The 24,454-nt window shown below is 41.8% G+C and overlaps 1 protein-coding gene across 3 annotated transcripts in view; it reads right to left on the reverse strand.

Annotated features, from left to right (window-relative positions):
• Positions 1-17,949, reverse strand: part of FGD3 (FYVE, RhoGEF and PH domain containing 3) — a 112,974-nt gene extending 95,025 nt beyond the window's left edge. For 2 of the 3 annotated variants that reach the window (XM_087744090.1, XM_087744100.1), the window contains exon 1: positions 17,651-17,949. In XM_087744090.1, coding sequence (XP_087600216.1) covers positions 17,651-17,798 — 148 coding nt within the window. In that variant the 5' untranslated portion in view covers positions 17,799-17,949. Of the gene's footprint in view, positions 1-12,885; positions 12,972-17,650 lie in introns of those variants that run through there. The other variant, XM_087744091.1, reaches the window with a different exon arrangement.
• Positions 17,950-24,454: the final 6,505 nt, after the last annotated feature.

The raw sequence follows: 24,454 nt of genomic DNA on the forward strand, positions 1-24,454 counted from the left end.
CACACAGGAGATGTATGCTAACACTGGATTTTAATCCTCTGGCTTATCACACCATTGCTGTGAGTTCAGCTCAGCGTCAGTACAGAACAGAACAACCTTCCCCTGGTTTCACATCACAGCTTGGCTTGCACGGACGGCTATGTGTTCAAGAACATTTTGGATTGACAAAGCTGTGTCTGAACCATTTACATATTTGCAATTACTGTCAATATTGTGGTAAAGCCTCCAAAGGGACCAGGACTCCACTGCACAAACAGAGCACAAAAACACTCCTCTTCTGATGAGCTTAACAGTGTAAGAATACACGCTTCTGAGTGTCTTTGCTCCCACCATTAACCTCTCATTCAACAAGAGTATCTTCTCATAACAGTTCATCAGAAGGTGATGATATTGTGGTTTTATCTTCAGCAGAGTTTTGTTCAGAGTCTTTATAAAAAAGTCTGCCCTCAATTTTTTTTTTCTTATGGGCACATAAGAAAAGCCCAAGTGGAGCACATGAGTATTTCTGAGACACACACCTAAAATTTTACAAGTACCATATGAAAACATTTTGGAAAGAAAATGGTCTGAATTTTACTCTTTTTCTAAATCAACAAAGGAATACGAATTTTTAAGGCAAGACCACCCATCTTTTCATCTTTAAGCATCAAGTGTCATCTGGTGGATTGACACAGAACTGCACTGAAAGTAACCTTTCATTAGAGCAAATTTTACTAGGCAAGTAAAAGTAAACAAACTAAGCAGAGATAATATTTACCTATGACCTCAGAGATGCAAATAATAGAAGTACAAACCTCTGTCAGGTGCAGGTGTCTAGAAGAGGATCAACCATAAGAATTTCATAACACATCTAGGGATTTGATGGACTTACCTCGCTGAAGTTCGGGAAACTCCGGTTATTTACAACTTACTGTCCAAAAACTACTAAAAAGCTGTATGTCTCCAGCAAAGACATTAAAAAAAAACCTTAGTCAAATTAGTTACTTTTTTTAAAGATATAATCTGAGATCCGTAAGTAACTACCTGAATCTGGAACTGAAGCTTTAAAGGAAAACAGTCACCGTCGGTGATATGTCAAACTGTTTTCCCTCATGGGGGGGAAAAAAAAAAGAATAAAAAAATCAGATGCCTTATTCAAGGCCAACAAGTATACTGTAATGCTTTAAATAAAAGAGCAAATATTTCACTAGAAACCAAAGTTCCTATTTCTTTCTGTGCCTTTTCAACACACATTCTGGTCTTCTCTCTCTAAACCAAGATTAACTATCATGATTTAAAAAAATACACATCTCCTTTCTTATCAGTGAAGAGATATAAGAGACCAAGCCAAGAAGAGAAGAGAGACTACAACAAACTCCTAATGAAGCTGGGGGGGGGGGGGGGGGGGGGGGGAGATTAAAAAGAAAAAAAAAGCCTTTGCCAGGATCACCACCAAAACATTAACTTCTACCAGTTTTAATGCTTCAACTCTAAAAGTAACTACCCCCAAGGAATGTATTACTTTAAAGACATTGATATTGAAATACATTATTTAGCAAACTTGATAAGCAAACCATGGGGCAGATACCTTTGGGAAACACTCAAGTTTTTAGGAAGAAGAAGAGTGTTAATCAAGTTACAAGGTAGAAAAATCAGCAGCATCTTCCTGGCCTTTCAAACAATTTCATCACTTGCTGTGGAAGATCATGGGTATTGATGGCACTAAAGCAACTTTTAACTGTTTGAAACCACTGCAAAATCTGATTGCTGGAGAAGGCAACCCAGCCTCCAAAACATGGTCCTGTTTGTCAAGGTCTACAGAAGTTAGACTCCAACAAGTTCAAGTATTAATCTGAAGTTAACTTGATGAGCAAAGTACACCTTTTGGATACAGAATCAATCCATGTTCTGACACTCCTTTCCTGTGCGCGATCAAAGGTTTGAACGGAGAATAGTGTCCAAGACTCAATTTGAGCCCTGCCAGCATGGCTCCACCAAGCCGGCTGTCCAACCCTGCTGTGCAGGGTTTCAGCGAGGCTGACGATGGATGTGTCACCATGCCCATTTTAGTTCTGACCAGAGAGCTGCTTTGAAGCAAGTCTCCCAGTTCGCCTCAACCTACTGTGTTTTGGTTTGTAGCTCAGCACAGTCTCGGAGCACATGACCTGGACTGCCTTCAGAGGAAATGAAATTAGAAGAGGCAAGGAGTGCACACAACAGCAGCTAACAGGCATTTGGTCCGCAGGGCCTAACTAGAGTTGATCTAACATAAAAGCCCTTCAAACACACAGGGCAGATGTAGGGTCCTCATCACCAGCTTCCTTCCATAGATCCACTTCTATAGGCTGCATTTATTGCTGATGTAGACTTAGTCAACATAAGCTATTTTTCCTCTCTTTGATATTTTTAACTTAAAAATAAATGTTTTATTGAAGCAAAACCTATTGCTAAACATTAAAAACTAAGAATACATCCTAATAAGGACAATACCAACTGGAACTGCTTCCCACTCCTGAACCAAAACAAAAATACTCCAAGAATTGTTTATATGCCTCCCCTAGTAGCCAAGTCCAGTCTTCCCCCCAACCTGACACAAGAGAGAAGCCAACCACTGCAGCACTTTTTTTAAACAAAGTCCAGGCTATTCAGGAGGACGTGAGAGCAAGCTTCTCAGCAGGGATTTCTAACAATGTTTGTTAGTCACTGCTCACCTCTGTGTCCCAAGTCACAGCTGCTGTTGATAGATGCTGATGCCACGGATAGAGAGTCGATCCATCTGGCTGTAAGGGAGACTATGTGTTTACACACTCTAAATGAAGCTGAAACCTTAAAAGTTATCCAAAACACCAACAGACCCAGTTCTTACTGCAAAGAGCTGCCTTGCAGGTAACAAGCTAGCGTAGATCTGACCCAAGCTTTTGGGCAGCCTTAAAGCTGAACTTCCCAAGTCCAGCAGGGTTTTCCAGTCAGTTCAAATAACCTTATCCCCTATTTTTCAGACTCCAAATAAAGTCCTCAACTGCCTCAGATTAGGTAAGGAAGAAACAAAAAGCTTCAATAGATCAGAGGAAACAAAGCCAATCCTCTTCTCTACTTTCTCAATAGCTGTCAGAAGTCCAACTGATCTGACAAAGACCAAAAAGCATTACCTCAAGGCTCAATTCAAAGGTAGCTGATTCACAGTCAGATTAAAGTGCAAGTACTGTATACTAACATCTAAAGGTTCAGTTGTTTAAATTATACCGTGTAAGTCAGTACTTGAAGCACGACAAGTTTCCAGTTCTCCTGACTAAAAACTGTCAAGAGACTAAGTGCAAAACATGGTCTGCCTAAGTGCAGTAAAAAACTGAAAGAATAGTCACGCAAGCAGCACCTTACCTCCCAGTAACCTCCTACTTCCACATCCCATTGTTTTGGGTGAAATCTAAAAATATTTAAGGTAACTAAGGAGGTTAAAATATTTATTAAAAAAAAAAAGTAATAATAATCAGTATACTGCCCCATGCATGTACCCCTGGTGCTCTGAGGTGAAGATATGGTCCTGCTATTAGTCCTAGGAGGATAAAAAGCCCCTAACTCTGCATATATGATAAGAGGAGCCCTCCTCCACAAACTGCAGTGCAGTGACGGTGCCAGAATCAAGCTGCGTTATGGCTCAAGGCCCCAGAATGTCTTAACGCAGTGCCAAGGAAAGCCACTTCAATGCGGTGTCTTCATACCCCATTAGGGATTTCAAACCCTATGTTTAGGGGCATGGAAAGAAGCTGAGAGATTTACAAGAATTAGCATGGCTATATCTAGAGTTTCCTACAACACCCGCTTTTTCCAGTAGAGGAGATTTGTGGTCTTCTGAGGACTCAAATGCCAGTTCATTCAATACAAACAGACCAAACTCCACCAAGGCACCAGCTTTCAGCTAAATAAACCTTCTGCTGACATACATCTTACAGGTTCCTTAAATACACATCTTTCTAGTGTTGCCTTTCTTGTTGGTGCCAAGTATGCTGTCTGCCAGCACAGTAGTAACTCAGGCTTGCAATGGGGGAGGTGGGGGTGGGGAGGGGGAGGCATTCCTAACAATATCAATGATTAGGAGTTTCCTGCAACACCAATGGAACACTGGTGAACAGCTGCAGAAATGCAGAAAACACTTTTCTTCTCTTAGACTTGATTAGCCATTATAAGATGCCAAGACAATCTCTGCTACCACTGTGATTCCCTGCAAGACACGCAGAATTGCTGCAGAGGAGTCAACGCTTTATAGAGTAATCCCCATTGAATAAGGTCATTGCAAAGCTCCATTCTTTGACAGAACCCAAATCCTCCCACTTTTCAGCATCCAGCATCTTACTTTTCCCACTGCCCTCATAAGTATATATGTAACCCCCCGAGCCACTGATCATAAAACATCTTATATGCACCACAAGAATGACAGATACCTTTGACTGCTGCAATTTTTCCTCATCTCCCAAGTTCAAAGAAATCTAGTCTTTCTAGATGTACCCATGTCCTTCATAAGCAGAACAGCAAACGGAGCCTCTTCAACTAATTTCCATTGTAATGAACTCTGACAAAGAGGAAAACGAAGGGAAAAAAAATAAAAGTTTTGTTCCTACTTTTATTTTCCCAATGGAACAGCGGGGTGTAGCAGACAGTAAGCATTTGTCCCTGTCATTTCCTGCTCTTATTGACCAAAGTCCGTCATGCCACCTAAATGATAAAACCCATATCAAGCCTGTAATTAGAGAGTGGAAAAGGTAGTAGAAAAACAACCTATAATAGCCTGGGGTTTTTCCTAATGATATTGATAGGTTGAAGAAAATCATTAACTGTTAAGCATCTTAAACACTGACATTGCTTTACAATCTGTATCCTCAAACACTTTAAAAATAATCTAAGGATTACCCAACATTTGAACATAAAGGAGAGAAAACCCATGCCATCATTTGCAGGGAACTCTAAATTTGGTTCAGATATCTGAGCATACTTACGACCTAAACCTGAGCAAAATAAGTACCGATATTCTCACAAAGCTGCATATAATGGCAAGGGAATATACCAAATCCCCATGAACTCAGAAGAATCTTTTTTTTCCCTGACAAGACATTGGTAAATATTTTATCTTCTGCAGTACTGGGTCTGCTTAGTATCGTAGGCCACCTACAGCACTAAAAATCAAGTATCCGTGCTTGTTTTTGAAGTGTCATCCTAAAAAACTTTAAACTAAACATGACTGTGCAGAGAGTAGAAAGCATTTTACTGTTTATAATAATCATGGCTACATGATATAAGACTATGGCGGGCCCTAGCTTACAAACATTGCAAGACCACTTCTAATAGTGAGTTAGCCAACTTGAATTCAGAAGATAACATTCATTTTCTAGTGGCAAATCCATCCAAGGATCTGGCAACATATAACACAAACTAAAGCTGAGCTCGTATTGCCAAGGATCTGCCGTTTGCTTCAACTGGGATGGAGGTTATTTCACGATGTGTACAGCAGATGATGCTATTTTCAAAGGCCTTCTTAAAAAACAAACACACACAAGACCCCCCATACATCCCCAAAACACTACTTGTAACAAAGATTTTGCTGTCTTCCAGCCAGCAGACCCTCAGCTACCCTGGCAATACCTCAGCCTAGTCTACACATTCAGGCCCAAAGAGCCAGGTCCTGACTACGTACAAGTTGACTTGGCAGAAGAGAGCTTAAAGAGCACTCCTAAATTTGGAGACTTGCAAAAGGAAACAATTCAAACTTAAACACAAATAGTTATTTTTACATGGTCAGTATGACAGAAGTTGAGGGAAGAAAGAAACTGTAAATGTTTGCATTAACATTCTCGAAAAGTTACTATGCTGGGAATGGATTTGGAAGCAGGTCTGCCTGACGGGAGCATGAATCTGCTGGTTTGGACCAAATATTTAGAAGACAATTGTCAGTGCTGAAAAACAGCCCGGAAGGGAGGAAGTCATATTCTGATTGCTCTCAAGAAGGGATCGTGCTGCAATTAATATAAAAAAAAAAACAACACACCAAAAAACAACAAAAAAACCACAAAACCCCAAAAAACTACAGAACAAACCCCAAACCTAAAACCATGTGAGATTTAATTTCAGTAGTCAACAAAAACTGAAAATACATTTAACTTTATTTTAGCCCTTATATTCGGACTACACGGAAAACAGATTTAATGGGTGGGCCTGAAGAGAGAGCAGCAACACTAACCCATTTAGACCAGCTCCAAATAAGAGACCAGGTATGTCAATATCTTTACTTAATATGCTACATATTTCAGCCAGGGCACAGCACCAAATACTGTCATTATCTAACTTATACAAACACTTCTAAGCTCTCTAAAATTCTGCTTGCAGAAATCCACAGCTGAGTCTATGCTACAAACCCTACATAAATCAGACTTTATCATGACTGCCATTAAATAAACGTAAAAATAACAATGCAGGAAAAAAATGCAGACTTCCAGTTTTTGTTGGTTTTTTGTTTAAACAAACTAGCTCAAATCCTGCAATTGTGACATCCAGCATGAAGCTCTCAAAAATACATTTAACATATTTTAAAAGGAAAAAAAAAAAATCAGACACTACAGTTTAATCAATACCAGCAAGTTTAAATGAAGACTCAAGATCTACACACCATTTTGAATAGGCCAGCTGGGTGCAGGGAGTGGGGAGAAATTCAGAGTCAGTTGAAGCATCAGCTAAAGACACAGCAACACTTTTTCATCACTAAAAACCAAACCCAATAAAAGTCAGAGCACTCTGCATACTCTTCTTCTAAGTGAAATAAATGACAGTCTTCTCTTTTGCATCATTATGCCAGACTGGAAAATAACAATTTTGATTTTAAGGTCTGCCATATGCCTTTTCAGCAAGGGGATACCACTGCAGTCAAGATTATCAACTTAAAAAAAAACAGAACAAAACAAAAAACCCCACCAAACTTAAACCACCACCAGATTTTCAAGTCTTAAAAAAATAAACAAAACCAAAATAGAAGTTACAGAATCAAGTTACATTTGAACTACTCCCCTTTTATAACTGTCCTTCCTTTGAAAATCCTAACCGACATTTTAAAAACTTCAATTACATTCCACAAAAAAGTATTTTAAGGCCTTCAGTGCAAATGATGATTTTGCAGTATTTTTAGAAACTAAGGCACATGACATTTAGACATCTTTAATGCATTTCAAAATATAGATTAATAGGAGATATCGATTGACTAATCAAATGGATATTAGATGAAGCGTCATCATCTTTTCCCCACTACGTGGCGAAATAAAAAAAATCAGTTTTCAGTGCGAAGCGCCTCCTCACCAGGGCACCCAAGGGATTCCCTGCAGGATGCACAGTTCAAGGGAATGACAATGATGATCGATTTCATTATTTATTGTATCACCACACCCAGAATTCTGCAAGCTACACCCAGAGAATACATGCTCAAAAGTCTGATTTAATACATAAGAGAGTTTTTTTCCATTGCAAGATAGAGGAACATAAATTCTGGGGGAAAAAAAACAAACAGGGAAACAGCAGTACAATTACGCAGTTATCAAAACTGCATGCACATGATCTATCTAAACCTCAAGGTTTTGGACATAAAACCAAAAGTTTCAGAGGGCTGAAAGTACAAATGTGCATTTTTGCAGTCTGGCCACCACAAGGATCTGAAGATCAATGCTAAGTTAGCCTATAACTGTAGCAACTCGTTTTTTATTAGTTTTTATTACAGAGTGTCAGCCAAGCAGATACCACAACAGAAACACATCTTGGAAAGAGATGTTGTCAGGAATATCGTGAAGGTGCCACAGAACTGCAAGATGTCAGGAGAGGTGAGAGACCAAGAACAGTGAGAAATGGAAAAAGCAAGTGGGAGGCTGATGCTGAGCCTCACTGGTAGCACACAAGGGTTCCTCAGTGCTCCCAGAGCAGGACAAACAGGTAACCAGGACTCAACACGAGTTTGAGGTTCATCCAATGAAGCCGATGGAATAAATCAGGAAACAGGAGACAGAATAATCTAATGTGTTTGGCAGATTTGGAATATACTCTTAGCAGCTGATACCTGTGTGGCTGGGAGACCCAAGCAACGTAGGCACAAAACCAGATGACATCAAATAGCCAAGCTTAAAACCTGTGCTCTCAAGGTTTAAGATCTTTAAGCACATTTCACTAAGCCATTCCCAAATTACAGGCACCACCTACGGCTGCTGGGTTTCTGACCCTCCATCAAACAGAAAGCAAAACATCACCCTATGGAGGCCCTGCTGCCATAGATAATCATTAAACAAGATCCTGATCAATTTTCAACAGGGGTTTTGTTTAAAACCTAATTCAACAAGGAGGGAGGAGAGAAAAGGGAGCATCAAAAGAGGGCACACTACGCTCCAGTTGGAGGCAACTTATCTGCAGGTTTCTTACTGCTTTGGGAGTCAGCTTAAATTCAAAATGCAACATCTTGCCTGTGCACACAGCAGCAGGGCTGAACGTCCCCCGTCTCCCCAAGTTTACTGTCAATATACAATGTTTGAACATACAAGTCAAACAGTGGCACCACTCTGTATATATTTTCTGCATAACTAGAAATGAACTTTTTTTTTTCTATACTACGTACTAACAACCCTAAATCTGTTACCATCCATAAGAAAATTTCTATTTCAGTGGAGGCCATGAGTTCTGCAAGTTTATGAACTCTCCTGCTCTAAGACACAATCAAATTTTTAAACAATTGGGTGTGGGGGGAAGAAAGGGAAGGAAAAAAAAAAAATAAAACCACCTCTTGGTGCCAGCTATTCCATAGCCATTTGCTACAAAGTTTTTCATGGCTGAAGCAGTGGCTGTGGCCAGGGGCCTGACTTGAACCCTGGACTAGACGGACGATTAACACAACAGTTCCTTTACCCTCAAAATTCGCTTCCACAGTTTCTTTGTCCTAACAAGAGGATAAGCAATTTTTAAAATAACTTTTGGGACTTGCATGGTCTGGGAAATACAAAAAAATTAGACTATCCTTTCAAGCGAATAAGAAAAGCATCTGTTCTGCATTCCAAGGGAAGCAACTTTTTCAACTGCACAACCATCAAAATCAAGCAGCCATAACTCAGACCAACGACCCAATTCCAACAACTCCAGACAGTATGGATGAGACAGGCTTTTTTTATTTTTTTTTTATTTTACTATTTTGAGAAAATCTTACTCTCCCCTAGCTGTGAACACTTGCACCTCCATTAGTAAACTAGGAATGGCAAGGCATGTATTTGCTTAAGTTGAAAACGTTTTTAAGAAATTCATTTCTCAACTGCATAATAATTAGGGGGGAAATTGTTCCCCCCAACTTTGATATTTGGCTCTGCATTTTTACAGCAGAGAAACAGGCTGTAAGAATTTCAATAGCAATTAGTAAAACAGATCCAAGAGGGCCCAGCAGGCAGCACTGTTCGTTCCTCCATGGGAAACTTCACTCTGAGTGAACGACTCTCACAGCCGGTGAGAGCGATGCACAGAGGTGGCACACCTGGCTCCAGCAGGAAATTGGAACAGCTGAGATTTTCCTCCAGGCAAATTTCATCCACCCCCAATCCAGGGCTTTGCAGATATTTAACAAATAGGGGAAAAAAAATTAAATAGAAAACCATATATGCTACTTCAATGCAAACCGTAACAGTTCCAACATGTAGCTATACACTGTTACAGCCCAGGGGCTAGACCGTTAGTCAGTGTAAGTTATTGTAGATTCAGCCACGGCTCCAGCAGATCTGGGCAGAACTGTGTCAACCAACAGTACAAATTTAGCTGTGGGGACACAATCCCTTTTTCTGTCAAATTTAAGAGGGAATACAATACACAGTTTGCACTGGCTTCATGCATTCAGCTCTCCTACATGAGCGCATGCTCTGCCGTGCTGCCAGCAGCTCGCTGTTGGCAACACTGCAGCTGCAGTATTTAGCCCAAGGTCCAGACCACTACCGTAGGGCTCCAAACATAGCCCCTGAGCGGTGCAGCAGAGATGGGCCGGGGAGAGGAAGCTACATCAGTGTTCAGCCTCTGCTGAGAACCGCCATGAGAAACCCGCCTATTTCTCCCACAAAGAGTGTGAGAACTGAGTTCATTGTCATCCTCTTTCTTTCCCAGAAATGGTGCAGCCAGCACAGGGCATGCTGTTGGACAATGACAGTAAAATCTAGAAAACAAAAACACAGGAGGCTGAGATCTGGTGGTATTTTTGTACATTGGTTTTGGGGGAGATCACTCCCTCCTTTGCCTTATTTATTCAGTTCTCTGTTGTTCTGTACCCTGGAGAACCTTTCCTTTATTTCTGCAGTGTCCACAGGTTAATTTCAAACAGTGTTTTGTACAGGTTTCCTCTTTTACAGATTTCAGATTTCTTAACTAATTTTGACTTTAAAACCCTCTTTCTTCAAAATCTCTTCCTACACCCCTTTCAATGTTTTTTGCATTGTACTCACCACTTTTTCCTTCTTTTCCATCTCACTCTTCCCTTCTACCACTCCATTCACTTCAGTTTTTACACAATCATTTTTATTCAGCATTTTGAAGACATGGGTGAAATTCAAATCACAAGCACACATCCCAGCACAGGGCCAGTGGCATGAAATATGGTGTCTCTGCATATCTCACTCTGGAATACAGCCGTTTGTGGAGTGACAACCAAAATACACTGAACTGGTGATTCCTACCAAACATGGTAAAACCGTACTTGGAGGCTTCTTCAAGGTTCCTTTCCCCGCTCCTTCCCCAGCCCCAATGTCTGGTACAGTTACTTTCACCCTGTTCCAACCTCATGGCGCAAAATGATTGCTGAAGTAGCAAGAATCTCATGAATGTAAATATTTGCTCAGGGTTAAGTTAACCAAGAGAGAATTTCTGCTCAGAGCCTGCAAGCTCAAAAAGAAAGAATAAAAAGAGGCCAAGAGTTTAAGAAAACTAGAGCCCAGTGTTAAATTCCTTCATTATAGTCAGACACCTGCCTGCTCTTCAGAAGTCTAAAATAAACAGGAGAAACCTCTGACATCCAAGCGATATTTAGATTTCTCCCTGCCTTCCAAAAAATACTGGGACTACTGGGCTCTTTGGACTTTTAGAAGTCAGATTCCTTAATATGAAGGCTGGTAGCCTCCAAAATCTCCATTCAGATTGCCACGATGATGTGTACAGATGTGTATGCTGCATGCATACGCTGTACCCAAACGCTCTGTCCAAAGGATAGAGGTTGGGCTTCCAATAACAGGCTGACATCTAACCAGAGTCCAAAGCATCAGTGTTTTAGCCTTTCACATTAATTAACCAGCTCAATGAGTAGCATTAATTAACAGTAGAGGTAGCTACACTTAAAGCAGCTGCTCTGTATACTTCAGCAACAGAATATTCAAAATGCTTGAAGAGAGAAAAATGGCAAATATAATGCAAAATTGATTCATTCAGCAGTCCAGCATAAAAACATTCTCTCCTTGAATTTTCATTAAGCCAAAGAATTTCTAAGAAGTAGCATCAAATCAATCTCTGAAGAAATTAAAGAACTAGAATTACCTTTCAAAAGGAGATGCTTCAGCATTTTAGAATATAATTTCACAGCCATGTAATATAATTATTCATGGCCATACTGAAATTCACGGGGACCTACAATGTTTAGCAGTTGCTACCCTCTCACAGCAGTTTCCAGTGGTCTGCTCCGTCCCTCTCTCTTAATGCCTTGAACATTCTGTCATCCCAAGAGTTGCCTTTTCCTACCACTAACAACAGATTTGAAGACCATGAACTGTACATTACTCCATTCACTGCCTGATGACAGCTTCTTACTCAATGTCAGGAGCTTGCTTCACAACAGCAATCAATACTTCCAACACATTTAAATGTACCGTAGAAGCCTGGGCAATTTAAAAACTCAGAAATGGTTATTCTTGCTTTTAATAACACTGAGCTCTCTAGAAAGTCACCAGAAGTTCAGACAGACACAAAAGTTGGTAACACTCGACACATTTCCTCAAGACAAAAAAGCTCCTTTTCCAGGCTATTACTGTCCAACACGAGTACAGAGTGAGACGCACGAAGGTCCGTCTGACCAGCCTCTCGGGGATGCCATGCTGCAGTAAGCCCGGACTTCCCAGTCCCACCACCAATGCACATTACATTGTTAAGGCAGTACCAAGTGTCTTAACACAGGAGAAAAATCCCATTTTAGCACTTCTGCAACTTTTTTATGCTGACAGTTGACTGTCAGAGAACCACGGGTTTCTAGAGTTCATAACCAAAACACTAATCTTAGTAAGAGGGAGAGAAGAAAGATAAGGGAGAAAAGTATCCTGACAATATCTGAAGGGTGATGCAGACCATCCGGGTCCAAGGTAGGAACCTCGGCCCTCTGTTAATGGAGCTTCTGGAGGTGACGAGCTGGTGAAATCACCTCTCTGAACCCCAAGGACCCTGCAGGGAATCCTGCATGAGACGACTCAGGTTATACTATGTAAACAACCTCCTCTCCCCAACCTTCCTGCCCAATTCCCCACCCAGCCCTCTCATAGCAGTTAAATCACTGGCTTTCTGTCCCACACCAGGGTCTTAAGCCTGGCCAAATAATAAGAAAAGTGCAACCCGGAAAACAAGGAAGTGGGTAATACCAATAAACTCTGAAATACAATTGCATTTCACAGAAAGACGAAAATAGCAACAAAAGTCAGTGACACCAGAAGAAAAAGCAGGGAGAACAGCATTTTAAGAGGTAGCGGTCAGAGATCACAGAGGCAATGTGCTTTAAATAATACCATTTAAACTCAGTAACTTAACCCTGAGAAGCCAGGTCACAACTGCACACCCTGGGTATTTCTCACAGAAGTACATGGTGATTACCACCAGAAAAAGCTATGGCCATACCAGTGAGGGAATGGAGATGAACATCAAGCTGTCGCTCCATTTACCACTGCAGGACAGGACACCATGCATCAGCATTTCTCTGCGCTGGCTGGTATAGCATTTGCCCCGTATCAAGGTAAAGCAAACAGGCAGTACTTTAGTACCAGAAACTCCTAGTGATAGCCAGTACAGATAAAGTGAAAAGCCATGAACCATGAAATAAAATTCAAAGACGCATAAAATTTTAAGACATTGCAAAGCGTAAAATGCAAACATAGTTACACTAAACCTTGCTTTTAGGAGATGGCTGGGGAATGGGAGGGGGGAGAGTAGAGGGAGTGGCAAAAAGTTTCACTGGAAGCACTTTCCAGTGTACCTCCACTATTGTTCCACCAACAAAGGCCTTCTCAAATTTCACCACTCATAACCTCCAAAACAGCCAGAGCTTCGTGCCGTGACTGACTGCCTTCCAATTACTGTATGCTCCAGAGAATGCAACACTGATCTGCAAACATCTATCCCCAATTTCACAGTGGATTTTCACGGTGGAGGTTCGGGGTCCTGTGCTGGGGGAACCTGCCTCGGTGCTCAGTGGGGAGTTCAAAGGAGTTGGCAGAGGATAAGCAAATGAGAGACCTGAGAGCTGCCGGTGGGTACGGAACGTGGCTTGAGAGCTGCCATATCATGGAAAGAACTAGCTGAGGAGTTCAGTGATACTCCCTCATAATTTCTCTCTCTTCTCTCTCCCTTGTACCTTAGTCCACCTTATGTCAGGCTATCTCAAATTCTCTCTTTCCACATCTGAAAAATATATGAAGTTATTTTTTTACTTAACTTTACTTTTAAAAGGAACTTTCAACTAGTTCAGAGAATTTGGAACTAGACACATATTTTGCAAATGGTATCAATATTCATCGTTATGCAAGAATCGTAAACTAAGGTCTCACAAGTAAAATACTCATTTTCACATGAAAATTTGATAATCCTGACAAAAATGAATACCACAGTAGTTATTACTACTTTTAATCTGCCATACTATTTACTCCACTCAGACAAGTTAACATCTACATAATCAATAGCTCAAATCCCTAACACAATATCTGTATCCAGTCCTGGGAGCTAGAAGTATTTACTACGTATGTTTTACCAGCCACCTCTTTGAAATAGTTTCAAATTCTTTGAGTTTTCAGTATTCAGTAATGAAAAATATTTTAAATGTTTACAAAACAGCTTGAAGAAGAAAATTAATCTTACTCAAAAGCATTTTACAAGTTTATAGCTTTAGCAGAAACCGGTGTACAGTCAAACAAAGCATTAATCACATGATTGCTGCATTTCTCTTTCCTTTCAATTCTCATATAGACCACTCGGTCACACTCACTAACCAAAGCAGGACCATTTGCACCAATATTACTGATGTCCGACAATCTTAACAAGATCCCTAAAACAAAAAAAAGGTACAAACAATTTGAAAAAAAGCATAGATTCATTACTATTGAGCAGGGTCGGTAGTAACAGTCAAGCTTCAGTCAGGAACATACAACGTCTGTTGAGCTGGACACTTTACAGACGCATGGGAAGACAAAGCTGTTCCCAAAGGCCTCCTACAGAAGTTAGTTGTTCATTTTTCATTGAAAACCAATGGGAAACACATGGATTTTAGATAGCATTTCAGAGGACAGCAGTCCCCAAACCACCCCACCTCACACAGCTTGTTTGAGAACAAGGCTTCCCCAAAACCAAACACATAGCAACCTGATCAGGGAGCTCAGAGTATAAAACCCTTGGGATGCTTTGAAAAAGCCTGTCTTGAAAACACTGCAATGCAAACAATGCATGAGTAAGAAATCATCACCTTGGATTCTGACTTCCCAAGCCTTTCCCTCCTGGTGTCCCAGGGTTTCGACAATCCGCTTCCACTGCTACTGACCTAAGATGGTCTTCCTCGTTCTGGATCATGCTACAGCAGCTCATCCCACACAAGAAGCCATGAGGACTATCACCACTCTATTTTGATTCCACCATTTTTATTGGTTTGAACGTAACATCCTTTCTTGCATCTCTGAGACACTTCAAGACCAAATAAACTTTGAAGTCCTAGCCTTCTTGCACATTATCACCTCAGCTGACGTTTGGAGTTTGGGGGGCATCCACAAGAACTCTGCAGATCAGTATTTCCCATGGCATTACTACACCACCCTGGATTTCCTTAAGGAATGGACAACCTAGTATCAATCCCCTGCCTTTCTTCCCCGTCTCTGTGGAAGGTACCTGAGAGGGCTAGCATCTGCACATTTGGAAAGAGGTAGAGCTCCTCTGGGAAGAAAGTCCTGGCTTCATTTTCAGCAAGAGCTTTAGACATACATTTAAATGCAAGGGGCTGCACCAAAGGGAACTGGACAATGGCATTTCCAGCTCCATTCAAGAATGATTCGAGCCAGGACTACACAAGCAGGGCACATTCAATCAAAGTCACAAGAGCAATCAAGCTTAGCCTCTACAGACTTCCATTAGATCACCACACTTTAGTGCCGTAACTTTGAAAACAGAAATAACTCCCACACTGAAGACAACTACAGTCAACAAAACTACATATTCACACATATGGTGGGACATGTATAGCACCTATCTACAAGCATCTAATGTGAAAGCCCCGGCTCCTTCTCTAATGGAGAGAGAAGCTGCTAACACAGGTATTCCAGCTCCTGCAGGTTCCAATCCATGCAGGAGAACCCATCTCCAAACTTAACGTACTGAAGATTGGTACCTGAGTAGTTCAGAAGGTGCCAGAAGTCAGATTGCCTGAATACCCCTGGACCCAGGGCAGATGGGGAACCACAACAGGTCTGCAACTCACCATAATCTTTCCTGGGTTGACCCAGCCTTTACCTACCTGAGAAGCAGTGCAAACAACTTCCATTTTTTAAAAATAAGGATTTATTTCTTCAAAAGAAGGAATTCCTTTAAACTCAATTTCATTTTTATCTTTTTTCTCTAGCTTTATTAAGGTAAGGAGACGTACTGGGTCATAAATGAGCTAAATCAGGAACAAAAGCGGCTTGCTTATTTCAGGGTATGATTTTATAAACACAGCTCTGCCAGTTTGAATGTGAACTGTGTAACTAAAACTTCCTAATAGCATTGTGAAAACTAGCTTTTTATTAAAAATAAACTTCTTATAAAGAATGCAAGAACACTTTTATCAATGTATTTGTCACCATACATATCCCATTTACATTCTGCATAATTCTCAGCTTGGACAACAAAACCAATTCTGATCATTAACAATTGCCAGTAGTCTCCTCCACTCTTTGGTGCTGCTGTGTATCAGGCACTGCAAGAAGTGGTTAGTCCCAATTCTTTTAAATTGTAGAGCCATTTTCCTTTGTGTTAAAATTCCCTGAAGCTTGCAAGGGAACTAAGGTCGAGTATATCCCTTTAATATAGTTTAACCACTTTTAATATTTGGAATGGAAAATGTGACTTAGGTACTGAGGTTTAAAAAACAGCTATGATGTATGCAGCCAATTTTCTAAACATGAATCTCATAAGGTTTTTTCAGGCTTTTTTTTCTTTCTTTCTTTCTTTCTTTTTTTGCATGAGAATGTAGGGCTTACAAGAGACAGCCAGCTAAATGCAACAGATCGTTATTGCTCAGAGGTTTCCAGTTTGCAACTAGAAATGGTTTACATTATAAGTACTAACAACTCCAAAAGGTATTTAAAAAGGAAAGAGTGGAGAAAAACTTGGCATTTTGTAAGTGCCTAAATATGGATTGGCAGGAAATAAATTTGATCTATACAGTTAATAACAGTCTTACTAAAATAAGTATTTAACAGAACTGCTTTTATGTGGTTTTAGGAGAACTAAAAATATATTTACACAGCGTAGTACTATATTTACTCAAAGGTGCAATCTCTGAGCATTGTCAGCCGTGCAGGGACAAGACTCGCCTAGGTGCCTGCAGACAACCACCAAGTTTGCAAGGGAAGCACTGCGGTGGAACTCCCCGCAACCAATGCTTCCCCTCCTCAAAGGTGGAAGACCAGGGCAGCAGTATTTGCCAGCCCCAGCTGAAGAGCTCAAGCCTGAAAAGGTCTGGTTTGGACCCCGCCGACAATAGGTTTGCGTTAGAAACACGCCAGCCCGCTCATGGGGGGAGGGGAAAAAATTGGAAAAAAGAAAAGAAAAAGAAAAAGAAAAAGAAAAAGAAAAAGAAAAAGAAAAAGAAAAAGAAAAAGAAAAAGAAAAAGAAAAAGAAAAAGAAAAAGAAGTTAAGCGTCGCCCCGGATCTGTTCAGGCTGCTCCGCTCCAGGCCGGGCCCCCGCCCGCGCCCCGCGGGGCAGCCCGACCCCCGCGGCCCCGCCGCTCCGGGCCGTGCCCGGCTGTCCGCTGCGGGGCGAAGGCGGGCGGGGAGGAGCGGGCAGAGGAGGGCCCTGGCTACGGGCGCAGCCGCCAACACCGCGCAGGGCAGCGCCCGGGCGGGCCGCGCTGCCCCTCCGGCCCTCGCACACCTGGACCGGGGCCGGCCCGGGGCGGCCTCCCTCCGCACCCGCCGGAGGGACCCCGCGGACCCCACCCCGCCGGGATCCCCGCCCGTCCTGCTCCGCTCTCCCGCCCGGGCTCCCCGCGGCCCCTAGCCGCTCCAGCCTCCGCTGAGGAGGAAACTTGGCGGGCGAGCGCGGAGCTCTCACGGAAATCTCTCCACGGGGGACAGCAGCCGTGCCGCCGGCGGGGCAGCTCCCCGGGCGGGCAGTGGGGCCCGGCCCAGCGGGCGCAGCCTTACCCTCTGGCTCCATCTGCTCCCGCCGCCGCGTTCCGGCGTTCCCCGAGCTGCTGCGAGTTGGGCCGGGCGGCGCGCCGGGCTGAGCGGTTACAAAGGCGGCCGCCGAGCGAGGGGGGTGGGTTTCCTCTCCCTCCCACTGCAGCTGCATCGCGCCATGAGGCGCCGCGAGCGGGACAAGGCGCCCCCAAAGGCGGCGGAGGCGGGAGGTGCCGCCGCTCGGCCCGCGCCGCCCGCCCCGGCTCGGCCCGGCCCGGCCCGGCCCAGGAGGGACCGCACCGGCTGCCGGGGGACCAGGTGCTGCTCCGGGCCCGGGGGCGGTGGCGGCGGCTGCGGGGGAGAACAGGACCTGCCCAGCCTAGTACTTCGTTACGGTTGGGAGGCGGGGGCTCCGCTGCAAGCCGCGGTGGCGGGGATGGAGCGGGGGCGTGTGTGTGTCTGCTTCCCGCCTGGCCTGCCGAGCAGCCCCCGCACCGGCCGAGGGGAAAGTAACGTCCACCGCCTGCGCGGACCCCGGGGACAGCGCTGCGAGTAGCTCCCGCTGAGCCAAAGCAGCCCCGTGCTGACAGAGGGCCGCATCCCGCTCCCCTCACACAAACCGGGTGGGCTTCTGCGGGCGCGGCCCGGTGGACGCAGCTGGCCGGGAGGAAGGGGTGCGCAGGCCCCCCGGGATGCCCATGCACACCACAGAGAGGGTTCTCCCTGTTTTGTTCTTCAAGAAATAGGTAGCATCTTCAGGGCAAAGCCCAAAATCACGTCAAAAGCAACAGAAAGGGAGGCTCTTCAAAAGGCTACGGGCTCCCACGCCAGCTGTTGCCTTCCGAGCCAAAAGCTCTTTGGCGCAGCTGCTGGAGCAGCTGTAGGGCATGTGCCAGGGCCATGGACGGCTCCTCAAACTGGCATCCTGTCCTTCACATATATGTCGGAGAGCGATTCGGATACGAACGCTGTTGTTTGGTCCCCTCAGACAACCAACCTCTTCCCACCTCCCAGAACCACCCTGAAGCCGTAACGTCTTTCAGGGCTTCTTGAAAAGTCAGACCAGGAGATGCCCCCCGACTCACTGCTCTGTGGCTCAAGTCAGGGAGCGATAGCAGCTGAGCCAAAGGGTGATGCTCTCCTTTGTGGGCAGCAGGTTGTTCACGCAGCACTGGTGAAGTGCTCCTTCCGCAGAAGGTATGCTGCAGCCAAGGTAAAACCCTGCCTTTTCAGGTGAGGTACATGTTTAAAGGAGAGCTTTCTGAGAGTTAAGATCTTTAGCTCCTCATTGCAAGGAGTAAGTAATACTGAGGAAAACAAATGTATTAAGCTTAAAAGCATATATCAAGCAATCTGTCTCTGAAAGAACGAATCCATGTAAAACTGTTCACAAAGGCATTTACCTTCAGGAAAAAATGCAAAACAGTAAATTCAAAAGTTAACTACATTGGGCTTTAGTCTGTTTTTTATTACCCGGTAATTGGTCATTGTTCCTCATCTGTCCCCTGAAATGTTCAGCTCTGATACAGGCCCCATTATGGAAATACACTTTTTGGTAAATTCAATAGTGTGGTGGAATGGAAGAATATTTTTGTAATGAAATTCATAAAATGGATTTCTTTGGACTGATTATTCCAGAATAAAAGGAGTAGCTGTTCTAAGTACCTCTATGAATAGGGTCTAGTTAAACCAGAGTAAGAAAGCAGGTTTATTAGTAATGAACCGGCCTGGATTTCTTGTCACTTTTGAAATCCTACTTCTTACTTTCAAAATCCTACCTCAAAGCATTAATATACATATACAAATTTAACATATAACTAACAATTTCAGAGATTAGACTCCACGCATTTATTGCTGTATGAAGTGGTTATAGCTCCCTGAAATTAGGCCTGTCCTTTAGGACAATGAGGCACATCAGCTCTGAAGTACTTTCACCGGAGCAGATCTGACCTTACCAACTATTGCTACATGGTTATCAGATGTAACAGGTGTTCAGCAGCAGAAACAAACGTAAAAATTGCTGAAAATTACCCAGGTTCTTCGCTCTCAAGAAAGCAAGGTCCATGCTATAAAGTATAAAGCTGTGACTAACAACTGTTTATTTTAAGCATTTAAGCATATTTGATATAGCACCAGAACACCACATAACCAGCATTCTTTAAAAGGATCGTTTTATTTCCTGACCAATTCTTTCCCCACCCTAGCCAGCATTTTGGTTTGATTTGGTTTTTTTCTAGAGAATTAGAGCATTTTTCATTGTAGGTGCTCTCAACTCTTACAATCTGGGTATTTGCAGTATTTATTTTGTATCTCCGATGAGAATCAGTTGAATAATTCTGGAGGGAGTTTACAGTTTAAGCAACATTAAATTGCAGCCGTTACTTTTGGCCAGCTAAGATTGTAACAAAGGGCCAGTATAAGTTTCTTCACATCTAAGAATAAGCCATTTCTTCAAACAAGGTGAGTAATTTGGAGTCAAGGGAGCAGTTTCAGTAGATAAGCAACAAAGAAAAGAAGGGCTCTTTTTTTGCAACTCTGCTAGGGAGTTGAAAGAATGAAAGCTACTGAGAAGGTAGGCTGACACTACCAGCAAAAAAGCAAAACAGTACAGAATTGGTTTTAGAACAGGAAGGTGTTTGCTGGGACACTTCCCACTTCCTCTAAATACTGTAGCTTTTTCCCCCTGAATTGAGAGGCATCCAATCCTTTAAAAGCATGAGGAACTAAACCTGGGATTGTGCTTCACAGCATGGTTTAGAACTCTTCAGTAATAGCACAGGACTCAACCTTTTATTGAGTTGCAGGCTGTAGATCCATATCCAGCTATGTTAAGCCCTTTCCTCTTAACCAGACTGTCTCAGGCACCCAAGCTGTTTCCCTTCAGTCTCTCATGAAGGAAGTCATAATAGGAACAAGTCCGTCTTGTCAACATTTCTGTCACTTCTGCTGTTCTCAGGCTTAATCTTAAAGAAGTCAAAGCTTCTATTAAATAGAATAAAAACTTATTGGCAATCTTCTGCATTGAACTGGATCTTGCTGAGCACCTTAAGGTCTTAGTTTTATTAAATCTTATTTGAAAATGCAAATTGTACTTTGTACCCAGTACAATATACTTCTTTCCTTTAAGCTTTGAAGCATTGGGCAACGTCCATTGAATGTGGTCTTTATCATGGGATATTTTTTATTGTTTTCAAACCCTTGATGTCTAATGCACATGTATGCAAGGGTAAGAGAAAAGGGTCAATAAATGCAGTGTAAGCAGTTAGTAAAGTTCACACAAATACTCATTCTTTCTGCCCCCAAAAAGAAAAAAGTTGCCTGTCATATCGCATTAAAATTCTTTTACAAGAAGAGCTCCCTCAACAGAAATTAATTCTCCCTCATGGTAGGCTTTGCAGTTAAATAAGGATTACCATTGCATGCCCAGGAAAGATAAATCTAAAGAGGGTAAAAATAACCTCTTATACATTTAATGAGACACTGGAGACCAAGAAGCTAAGGCTTTGCAAATACATGGATTTTGTCTGACATGCTTTTCATGTAAGAGATGCATGTTGTGTTCTCTTCTGGATGATGTAATCCTCAGGGTGACCCTCGTGCTTTTGCCATCATATGACACTCTACTGAATATACAAAGTTTCTTTGTGTACAGAGTCCTTATTTATAACTCTCAGAATTTTGATCAGAGCTTTTTTTTTTTTCCTTTCTGAAGAGACTACTTTTCATTTGAAGATGAAGATTTGAAGATTACTGTAACATGTCTTTTGAGTATTTATGCAATCTCATTTTCGTGAATTAGAAACTGAGCCTTTTCAATTGCAGAGAAAGAAGTACTGCTTTATTTCTCATTCACAATGAGATTAAACCAGCAATTGCAATAAAAAAAATAAAATTTATGGCATCATTGAAACTGATTCTGTTGCTTTCACTTTAAATTTGCAAAAAAGTGCAAAAAATTATTCATCAAAGGTAGCTTTCAAGGGGAAATATTAAGCTGAAACCCTGCTGAAGTAGGGTTTGGTTTGTTTTTTTTTTTAATGATACCTTAGGAAAAGCAAGTTTATTCCATATTCACCAACATCAGTTACCAGAGCAGCCAGGAATCCAGAGGAAAAAAAAACACAGAACAACAGAGAGACAAAAATAAGGAACTGCAGATAAATGTAAAGCAGTCCTCCATTCAGGACACAGGTCCTGTAGCAGCTTTTATGCTCTGGCATAAGATTTTTATAGCAGAGTGGAATACTTTGTATTTTATCCCCACTTCATAAAGGAGTTGAACTTAAATATTTACCAGGGCTTGTATTCTGAGTCAATGTTAATTCTCCTTAACACTGAGGCATTTAAAATCCTGGACTTTCTAATCTCACTGGTATTCTTTATACACTGGCTTAACAGTTTTTTAATATAAATTGATTCAGATCTTCTTAAGGTAGTATACTTCAAAGTTGTTACCTGGACTGTCTGAAAGCAGAAGTAGGTTCATATCACAGATAATGAATGATCCCAGTGTGTCACCTCTTTCCAGAGCCTGATCTTCACAACAAAAAACGTTCTCCTGGAGTCCCCAAGGAGGGCAACAGGGCCATTCTTCATCTTTTAAATGCTGGACTGGAGAAAACAATAATCCTGTTGCCCTTACTTGGCAAATAACAATGAGCTACGAGGGTGGTAGGTCCACTTGCTTTCTTCTGTGTCTCTGGCATAAAATGAGGGTAGTAGATAATTAAGGGACTCCTAATATCCTGACCAGAAAAGCTACACTTAATCTGTGACTATCCACACTCACAGGAGAGGATGATGAGAATGAGGAGGTTGTTACTGACCTCTTTAGCTAAAAGTCAACATGTGTGGCAGCCAGCAGACTCTTGATCTCTTAGTGAGTGTGTCTCTGTTTGCTAGCTGCAACCAGAACACCGAGGCTAAACTTACGACAGAACACAGTAGTGTTACAGAAACCTCTGTGCATATATTACATTCTGTTTACTGTGGGTTTGCATTTATATTTTTAGATTACTGAAAGCTGTAGACTTGTCAGACATGTATATTCATCTGCAGAATTGGGGATGAACTCAGTGACCCAGAAGGTCCTTTCAACTCCCATGTTCATAATTTATTTTGTATCACATTATAAAGTAAATGAGGAGTTACAGCTTGTTGCCGTTCGATTAAACATTTCCAAACAACACTGACTCTCATACCACCCTCAAAAACAAGATATGCCTTATGAATTGAATCATCTGACATGGCACAGATGCATTGTGGGTGATACTTTTCAAAAGCAATGTCTTTCAGGAATATAAACTCCATTATTCAAAAGGAAAAGGACAGAGGTACCCAGATGCTTTTAGTGTTGAGCAGGATTTAGGTTAAGCCTTTTCGGAAATTATTAGTTACATATGTAAATAATCTAAAGGGCATTGTAGATTTTACCCTGAAGTTTTCAGTAACCTAAAAACAGCCAAACTGAGATTCTGTCAGTTTGTTGCTTTGATTAGAGAGGTACTAAAACTGGAATCTCTGTCAAATGAGAGGGAAATGCTGTTTTTCTGGGCACCATTAGATTAGAAATTTACCCCAGCTTTGGCCTGAAAGAGGCTAGAAATGTTGACTTCTAAGACATGCCACAATGGTCTGGAAGACAAGAAGGTTTAGCTTTTAAACAGGAAGAGAGAATTACGGCACTTGATTTTTGTCGTTCTGGTCACTGTTAATCTGGGTTCAGAAACAAACACTGAGTTATTTTGAATTTTGATAAAGGCATTCTCATCTCTTTTTTTGTGTTACTCTAAATACATCACATCAATTAGGTAATTATTCCATGACTTATGGGTGACCCTGCAAATCAGGTGAAGCCAACTTCTTTACTCTGAAAAAAATTCACCAAAATGTTTAGTACAATATTTATGTAATCTATTACTAAATCATCCAGAATACAAACATATATCCTTTAAACATAGATTCTCTTTGACCCTTCAAGAAACTACTAAAATATTCTCATACAATAACATTCTTGAATGATCATTTATAAAAGTTTCAAACCAGCCATCGCCAATTGCTCTTCTCACAGATCTAGCGTATGTGTTATCCAGATCTTGATGAATGCAATAATATAAAGAATTACGCACAACTTACTCCTGCAGCCCTCAAAGCTGCCCTTACAACCACATCTTAATATGGTGATAATTACAGTTCTGCCAAGCTCATGATTGGACTTAGTTGAGTCATAAAGCAGACAGGAACAGAAAGGTCTACGTATAGCTCCTGCCCTGCGATGATGTGCCTATTTTCTGTCATATGGAAGACCTGGTGCCGCATCTGTCCCCAGGAGAGCAGGTAAGTAAACCTGATTTATTACAGTACAGTCAATTTGCATGTCCTCTCTTCAAGAAGTCAGATGGCCAGCCCTCTCATAGAATTTATTGGGTAGGCTGAATCAGCATAAACATCTTATGTGATCTCTTCAAAAACAGTTTTTAAAATCTAATCTAATTTATATACTTGCATAAAGCCTGAACTTCCTTGAAAGTCAGCATCTGTGAGTGGCTTTTTAGCTAAAGGATTTTTATTTCTAGATCTTTATCTACGAAATTATATAGTAGATGTAATTTTTATCTTGTGCATACATTTTGGATATACTTAACAGACAAGAGACGTTAGACTATCTGTTTCTCTTTATACCTATATTTTCTTAGATGTCACTCTAATGAGAAAAGGCAGGCTTTAAGTAGCATGGTCTTAACTAGGGATCCATTTGTGAGGCTTAAATACACCAACTATTCTACCACGACTTTACTCGTGAGGGAAAAAATACAATTGAAGATGAAG

The sequence above is a fragment of the Nipponia nippon genome, unplaced genomic scaffold, assembly GCF_047370975.1.
Source record: "Nipponia nippon isolate SJK-2023a ecotype South Korea unplaced genomic scaffold, ASM4737097v1 scaffold_9, whole genome shotgun sequence".
Lineage (NCBI taxonomy): Eukaryota > Metazoa > Chordata > Aves > Pelecaniformes > Threskiornithidae > Nipponia > Nipponia nippon.